The sequence below is a fragment of the Theropithecus gelada genome, chromosome 8 (assembly GCF_003255815.1).
Source record: "Theropithecus gelada isolate Dixy chromosome 8, Tgel_1.0, whole genome shotgun sequence".
In the NCBI taxonomy this organism is placed as follows: domain Eukaryota; kingdom Metazoa; phylum Chordata; class Mammalia; order Primates; family Cercopithecidae; genus Theropithecus; species Theropithecus gelada.
In genome coordinates, this window is record NC_037676.1 from 52,641,245 (window position 1) to 52,649,829 (window position 8,585).

At 35.7% G+C, this 8,585-nt stretch overlaps 1 protein-coding gene across 3 annotated transcripts in view; it reads left to right on the plus strand.

The window, feature by feature from the left end:
- Nucleotides 1-8,585, plus strand: part of SNTG1 (syntrophin gamma 1) — an 883,016-nt gene that overhangs the window by 614,324 nt on the left and 260,107 nt on the right. For all 3 annotated transcript variants that reach the window (XM_025394077.1, XM_025394078.1, XM_025394076.1), the window contains one exon: nucleotides 1,689-1,819. In XM_025394077.1, coding sequence (XP_025249862.1) covers nucleotides 1,689-1,819 — 131 coding nt within the window. The remainder of the gene's footprint in view (nucleotides 1-1,688; nucleotides 1,820-8,585) is intronic.

The following is an 8,585-nucleotide window of genomic DNA, read 5'->3' on the forward strand; positions in this document are numbered from 1 at the left end:
AGCGATGCATCTAATTAGTTTGTTTTAGTAAATGTTAAATTACCATTAGCCTTTTAGGTATATTGAAAATAGTATGGAGCTATTTAGCTAGGCTATATTCTAAGAACTTTTTCATTTGTTGCCGTAATCTTACCAGTTGTTACCATTATTATCCCCACTTTGAAAATAAACACAGTAAGACAGAGACTGCAAAATTTGCCCCCAGGTAATGGGCTAGTCAGTTGGGAAATTGGTATTCAAATATAAGTGGTCTGATTCTGACTTGCAGCTTAAGCGCTCGCCACATTGTACTGTTGCCTAGCTGACCCCATATCATGCGCTGACCACCTATAACAGCTGACATAAAGAACTGATTCCGTGTCATCAACTGACCACGTATAACAGCTGACATGAAGATCTGACCTCACGTCACATGCTGATCATCCATAACATCTGATATGAGGCCAGGAGAAAGAATAATATGAAACCTAGGTTTGTGCCTTTGCAGTCACCAGAGAGGCATTCAAAGCAACTGGCTAGCATTGAAGGACAGGTGTCTTGGAGGCTGAGGTGCTCACTGAGTCACTAATAGGGACCCCTCACTAAGTGATCTTAGCCAGTCCACCCTTCCAGGTATTCTAAACCACTCCACTCACTTAGTACGTTTTTGTTTGCTCAATCTGAAACAATTAACATAAAAATGCCGGGCAACATACAACCTTTAGTAAAAGTAATACTATTTTTCACTGGAAGAATTGTTAAAAAAATTTAATGCCTGAGAGTAATGCTTAATAATATTTAGACTTCACAGAGTTTCAATATCTAGACTAAAATAGAATCTTCTTCCAACATTATCACTCAAAAATTAGTGAATAAAGGGAAGTCAATGTTACCAGTTTACTGGCCAAATTGAGCTTACAACCCATGTCAATTTGAATATTAATATTATTTGATGTGCTGGTGTGATGAAGAAATTTTAACATTAAAGCTGAAATAAGGAAGAAACATGAATCAAGTGAAAAAGCCCAAATTTTATCAAATGTAAGTCTCCTCCATGTAGAAAGGGGAAAAAAAGCTCTAACAAAACTTAAAATATGTATAATTTTAAGCCAACAATAGTTGCCTTGATATGCAATTAAAACAACATAAGAAAGTATAAACTCTTTAAGAATATGAAGTTAGAAAAACGAGCACAGATTTCCTTGAGTAGTGTTTTGAAAGTTGTTTTATGGGAATGCTCATTCTATTCAAAAATATTTGCAAAAAACTGATAAATTAAAAACACTTATAATTGTGCTTGACACTCATAAAATACTTGCTAATTGAATGAACTACCAGTTATTTTTATTTTTTCACTTATTGGTTAATTATACTTACATTTTTTTCCCACTTTTTCCATTCTTGAATAAATTATGTTCTGTCACACTCTTATCCTTTCCTTCCATCTCCACTCCTCATTTAAAAATGTTTTCACTAGCATTCTTAGTCTCAATAATTCCTTTCTTAACTTCTTATAGCATTCTATTAATAAATGAGTTAACCAATACAACTTTTGTGTCCGTAATATGGAATTCTTCTCATGATATTCCATAAAAGTCTTTTGATCATTTAGGGGAAAAATAATATCCCCCAGATGAAAGGGGTTTGGGACACAGAAACTCAAAGCACAGAAGAAAAACATTACATTTAAATATTTGTCTTCCTTTCAGGACACATTATCATGCTCGTCGTGGCCGACATCTCCAGGCTTGAGGTGGGAGAAGCGATGGTGCGACCTCAGACTGATCCCTCTACTACACTCACGCTTCTCTCAGTATGTGCCCGGCACAGATTTGAGTCGGTGAGTCCATGTTTATGGGTTACGATTGTTTTGCTTATTAAAAAAGAGGCCTTTTAGGAAACCTTTTAAACATATCACAATATGCCTTATGATTTTAGTATGTTTTTTTATAGTAGAAAGAAGAGCTTCAAAATAGTTATCTAACAAAGTTAAACACTTACTATTCTGGTGACAAAACCACAAGTTAAAGCCCTGACTCTGCTATTAACTTATTCTCATGGATTCAATGGATTCAATAGATAGTTTTGTTAAGTTTTCATATTTCCTCTTGTGTTGTTTACTTCTCAAGAATATTGCATAGTTTATTTATTTATTCATTCATTCATTTATTTTGAGTCAAGGTCTAGCTATGCTGCCCAAGCTGGAGTGCAGAGGGGCGATCTTGACTCAATGCAACCTCCACCTCCTGAGTTCAAGTGATCCTCCCACTTCAGTCTCCCGAGTAGCTGGGACTGCAGGCACATGCCACCATGCCCAGCTAATTTTTTTGTTTTGTTTTGTTTTTGTAGATATGGGATTTCACCATGTTCCCTAGTATTGAACTCCTGGTCTCAAGAGATCTGCCTGCCTTGGCCTCCCGAAGCGCGGGGATTACAGGCATAAACCACATGCCCAGCGGCATAGTTGGTCTAAATTATAAGATTTATTTTCTGCTTTTAATATTCTTATATTATTATCTATTTTACTAAGTGTAAGATAAGTAGTGTCCTCCTTTTCATTCTGGAATTTTTTTTTTTCTCTTTTTATCTTGGTCAGTTTTGCTAAGGAGTTGTACATTTTGTTAATTTTTTAAAAATGATTAATTTGGGACTTTCTTGGATCTCTTAACTTATATATATACTTTATGAGCCTCTGCTTTTTCCCTGATTGTTTCCATTTCTTAAGTTTTTCTGCTTGAATTTTTGTTCTTATTGCTTTTTGAGAGATATAAGTTCCGGGGATTGGGAAACTTTTCTGTAAAGAGCTGTATAGTAAATTTTTTTTTTTTTTTGAGACGGAGTCTCGCCCTGTCACTGCAAGCTCCGCCTCCCGGGTTTACGCCATTCTCCTGCCTCAGCCTCCTGAGTAGCTGGGATTACAGGCGCCCGCTACCGCGCCCGGCTAGTTTTTTGTATTTTTTAGTAGAAACGGGGTTTCACCATGTTAGGTTTCACCAGGATGGTCTCGATCTCCTGACCTCGTGATTCGCCCGTCTCGGCTTCCCAAAGTGCTGGGATTACAGGCTTCAGCCACCGCGCCCGGCCAAGAGCTGTATAGTAAATATTTTATGTTTTTCAGGCCTTAATATCTCTGTCACAAAGTACTCAGCTCTGCTGTTCTGCCACAAAAATAGCCGTATACAATATATAAATAAATGAGAACACCTTTGTTCCAATAAAACTTATTTACAAAAACAGGTGTCAGGCTAGATTTGTCCCATAAGCTTTAGTTTGCAAGTCCATTTTGATAATTAATTTTAAGATTTATTTTTCCTAATGTATATTGCCAGATCTTCACATTTCCAGCAAATACTCTTGTAGTTACTCCTGCAAGTTTAGCATCACCTCTTGACTTATTTATAGTATTTTTGAGTATATCACTTTGCATAGTGTTCTGACTGGTTGCTCGAGGTCTATGTGTAGGTAATGTATCCCAGTCTACTGGTAACGTTTTACCACTTTGAATGAAGTATAGAAATGTTGCTTCCATTAAGATTCCTTTATCTTTCCTGTTTATAAAGATATTGCCTTAACTTCCTACACATACATCAAACACTATATTGGGTGGTATTATGAATTTTGCTTCAACCATCAAATAAGATTTTAAAAACTCATAGAAAGGATAATCCATTATACTTAACCCAAAGTGTACCCATCAATGATCTTTCTGAATTTCAAAGCTTCTTTTATCGCTTCCTTTCTGCTTAGATAATTTTTTTAGACGTTCTTTAAAGGTAGATTTGCTAGCATCTAATTCCTTTAGTTTTCATTTATCTTAGTGGACACAGACTTTGGAGTTGACAGTTCTTTTCTTTCAGTAGCTAAAATATGTTAGGCATTAATGTCCACTGTCATTCAAATTGGTGTCCCCTATAAGTAATATGTTCTTTTTTTCTCTCTGCTTTGAAGACTTTTTTTTTCAGTTTCAGAAGACTAATTATGAAGTATGTTGGCACATATTTCTTTAAGTTTCTCATAAATGGGCTTTATTCTGCTTCTTAAACCTGTGTGATTATGACTTTCAGCAAATTAGGGAAGTTTTGACTTTTATTCCTTCAAATACTTGTTTAGCCTCACTTTACATTCTCTCCCTCTGGATCTCTGTTGATGCAAATATTAACCCTTTTATTATTGTCCTGCACATCACTGAGAAACTTTTTAAGAATCTGTTTTCTTTCTGTTAAACAGTTTGGGAAAAGTTTATTGATCTGTATTTATGTTTTCAAATTTTATTTCCTGTCATTTAACTCTGCTCTTCAGCCTATTTATCATTTTTTTTTGACTTATTTTTTCAGTTCTAATTTATCCTTTTAAAAATAACCTCTTTTTTAAAGCTTTTAAAAACAATTTTATTTGTTTCAAGAAAACTTCTAATTGCTTGTTGAAGCATTTTTATGATGGTTACTGTGACATCTTTGTGAGATAATTTCAATATCTCATTCATTTCATTGTTAGTATCATTAGTTCTTTTCTTGTTCAACTTGTGATTTTCCTGGATATTGATGTGACAAGTGATTTAACAAAATCATTCTAGACTTTGGATATTAAAAGTTGAGATTCTGGTTCCTATTTAATCTGGGTTTTGTTGTTGTTGTTCTTATTCTTCTTGTTGTTGTTTTTAGCAGGCAATCTCTTTGTTGTGAGGACTGCATGGGTGTATATGTTAAGTTTCCTACTGCACCATGCTGACACCTGGAAAGGTAGATGGACAGGGTCATTAACATTTCTTGGTTGCTAAAGGTTGGAGTTAGAAGCTCAGCTCCCCACAGAATTCTACTGACATAAGGAAGGAGGTGGATGGATAGGAGAGGCCAACTAGCTCCACCAAGTACCACCTCATTCCACCGTGGTGATAATGGTGGGAGAGACCCAGCTCCTTGCTGGGCCACACTTGTCAGCATGGAAATGGAGGCACAGTACTTACTTGTCCCATCTCCCACAAGCCCGTTTAGTCTGATTGTTGCAGGTGAGTATGATAGTTCAGCTGTCCAGGACACCCCACTGACACTACCCTGGCAGGGAAATTGGAGCCTGCTTCTTTAAGGTGTGGGATGGAAGACCAGCTTCCTGCTAAGCCCTGCTGAAAACCTTGTGAACAGGGAGACAATGTATCCATTGATATTTGACTGAATTTGGGCAGGTGTTGCCAAAAGGTTTTGTTTTGTTTGTTTTCAGTGTACCCATTCTCTAGTCCTTTAGAGTAACAGGTTTCCATTGGAGGCTTTATGTTTTTAAAAATCTTGCTGTTAGCCATTCAGAGGGGAGGATTCAGAGGGACGGATTCAGAGGGTCATGTCTAGGACATGCAGGAGGAAAAGCCAGGGACTTAGCACTTTTTTTTATCCCTGAGTTTGAAGTCCCTAGTCATTCATGCTTACCTGTTCACCTCACAGGGGCTTCCCATACTTTTGTCATGTTAAGTGTGAAGTTCTTTAGTTGCATCAGGAAACATCTGATAAGAATGAGGTCACTTTGTCTTGGCCAGAATAGGAAATCCACAAATATTGATATTCATATATTTTAAAAAATTCATTTGATAATGTTTTATTTTTGTTATAATTACTTCTTTGACGTATGGACTATTTAAAAAGTATCATAAAATTTCGAAATATTTGTGGATTTTCTAATTATCTTTTTGCTATTTCTATTTAGTATAATTTCATGCTAGATTATTTCAATCCTTTGATAATTGTTGAGGCTTGATTTTACTCAGCATATATGTTAATTTGGGAAATGTTCTATATGTATTTATAAAAGATGAGTATTGTAAGTTTTTTAGTGCTGTGTTGTACATATTTCAAGCAGGTCATATGTGTTCATTAGAGGCTCTGATCCTCTGCATCAGTCACGATTTTTTCCAGTTTATTGTATTAGATTTTATATGAAGATGGTAAAGTGTCCCACTATGATAGTAGATCTGTGTGTTTCTCTATATTATTGAGTGACTGTTTACTGTGTATATTTAATTATGTTGTCAGATACAAGTAGATTTAGAATTTTTATAAATTCCAGTTATATGATGACTGATAATTATGACATGTCCTATACCTTTGGAAATATTTCTCGCCTTTAAGTCTATCTATATTAGGATAAATAAAAAACAGATTTATATTTATTAATATCTACTTGTATATTCTTCTATCCTATTATTTAAACTGTTCTTAGTCTTACTGTACAAAATGTGCTCATTCTGCATTAATATATAGGTATATATACACATCTATATATTTTACATATATTTGGAATATTCTTTTTTGTTTTTAATCCAAAGTAACAAACTTGGTCATTAAATCAAATTAGTCTAGTTAATTTTGATGTAATAACAGATGTATTTTGAATATACCAGCTTATTTTTTTCTATTGAAAATCCTAGCTTTTTATCATTAAATCTTTTATTTTGAAAAAAATGTATATTCACATGCACTTGTGGGAAATACTATTTTCATTTACTCTTTGCTTATTATCCTAAATGGTATCATGTTGCAAAACAATAATACAATATCCCAACCAGAAAATTAACTTGAAAAAATTCACCACACAGATTTTTTTTTAATTTATTATTATTATTATACTTTAAGTTATAGGGTACATGTGCATAACGTGCAGGTTTGTTACATATGTATACTTGTGCCATGTTGGTGTGCTGCACCCATCAACTCGTCAGCACCCATCAACTCGTCATTTACATCAGGTATAACTCCCAATGCAATCCCTCCCCCCTCCCCCCTCCCCATGATAGGCCCCGGTGTGTGATGTTTCCCTTCCCGAGTCCAAGTGATCTCATTGTTCAGTTCCCACCTATGAGTGAGAACACGCGGTGTTTGGTTTTCTGTTCTTGTGATAGTTTGCTAAGAATGATGGTTTCCAGCTGCATCCATGTCCCTACAAAGGACACAAACTCATCCTTTTTTATGGCTGCATAGTATTCTATGGTGTATCTGTGCCACATTTTCTTAATCCAGTCTGTCACTGATGGACATTTGGGTTGATTCCAAGTCTTTGCTATTGTGAATAGTGCCGCAATAAACATACGTGTGCATGTGTCTTTATAGCAGCATGATTTATAATCCTTTGGGTATATCCCCAGTAATGGGATGGCTGGGTCATATGGTACTTCTAGTTCTAGATCCTTGAGGAATCGCCATACTGTTTTCCATAATGGTTGAACTAGTTTACAATCCCACCAACAGTGTAAAAGTGTTCCTATTTCTCCACATCCTCTCCAGCACCTGTTGTTTACTGACTTTTTAATGATTGCCATTCTAACTGATGTGAGATGGTATCTCATTGTGGTTTTGATTAGCATTTCTCTGATGGCCAGTGATGATGAGCATTTTTTCATGTGTTTGTTGGCTGTATGAATGTCTTCTTTTGAGAAATGTCTGTTCATATCCTTTGCCCACTTTTTGATGGGGTTGTTTGTTTTTTTCTTGTAAATTTGTTTGAGTTCTTTGTAGGTTCTGGATATTAGCCGTTTGTCAGATGAGTAGATTGCAAAAATTTTCTCCCATTCTGTAGGTTGCCTGTTCACTCTGATGGTAGTTTCTTTTGCTGTGCAGAAGCTTTTTAGTTTAATTAGATCCCATTTGTCAATTTTGGCTTTTGCTGCCGTTGCTTTTGGTGTTTTAGACATGAAGTTTTTGCCATGCCTATGTCCTGAATGGTACTACCTAGGTTTTCCTCTAGGGTTTTTATGGCATTAGGTCTAACATTTAAGTCTCTAATCCATCTTGAATTAATTTTCGTATAAGGAGTAAGGAAAGGATCCAGTTTCAGCTTTCTACTTATGGCTAGCCAATTTTCCCAGCACCATTTATTAAATAGGGAATCCTTTCCCCATTTCTTGTTTCTCTCAGGTTTGTCAAAGATCAGATGGCTGTAGATGTGTGGTATTATTTCTGAGGACTCTGTTCTGTTCCATTGGTCTATATCTCTGTTTTGGTACCAGTACCATGCTGTTTTGGTTACTGTAGCCTTGTAGTATAGTTTGAAGTCAGGTAGCGTGATGCCTCCAGCTTTGTTCTTTTGACTTAGGATTGTCTGGGAGATGTGGGCTCTTTTTTGGTTCCATATGAACTTTAAAGCAGTTTTTTCCAATTCTGTGAAGAAACTCATTGGTAGCTTGATGGGGATGGCATTTAATCTATAAATTACCTTGGGCAGTATGGCCATTTTCACGTTATTGATTCTTCCTATCCATGAGCATGGTATGTTCTTCCATTTGTTTGTGTCCTCTTTTATTTTACTGAGCAGTGGTTTGTAGTTCTCCTTGAAAAAGTCCTTTACATCCCTTGTAAGTTGGATTTCTAGGTATTTTATTCTCTTTGAAGCGATTGTGAATGGAAGTTCATTCATGATTTGGCTCTCTGTTTGTCTGTTACTGGTGTATAAGAATGCCTGTGATTTTTGCACATTAATTTTGTATCCTGAGACTTTGCTGAAGTTGCTTATCAGCTTAAGGAGATTTTGGGCTGAGACAATGGGGTTTTCTAAATATACAATCATGTCATCTGCAAAGAGGGACAATTTGACTTCTTCTTTTCCTAACTGAATACCCTTGATTTCTT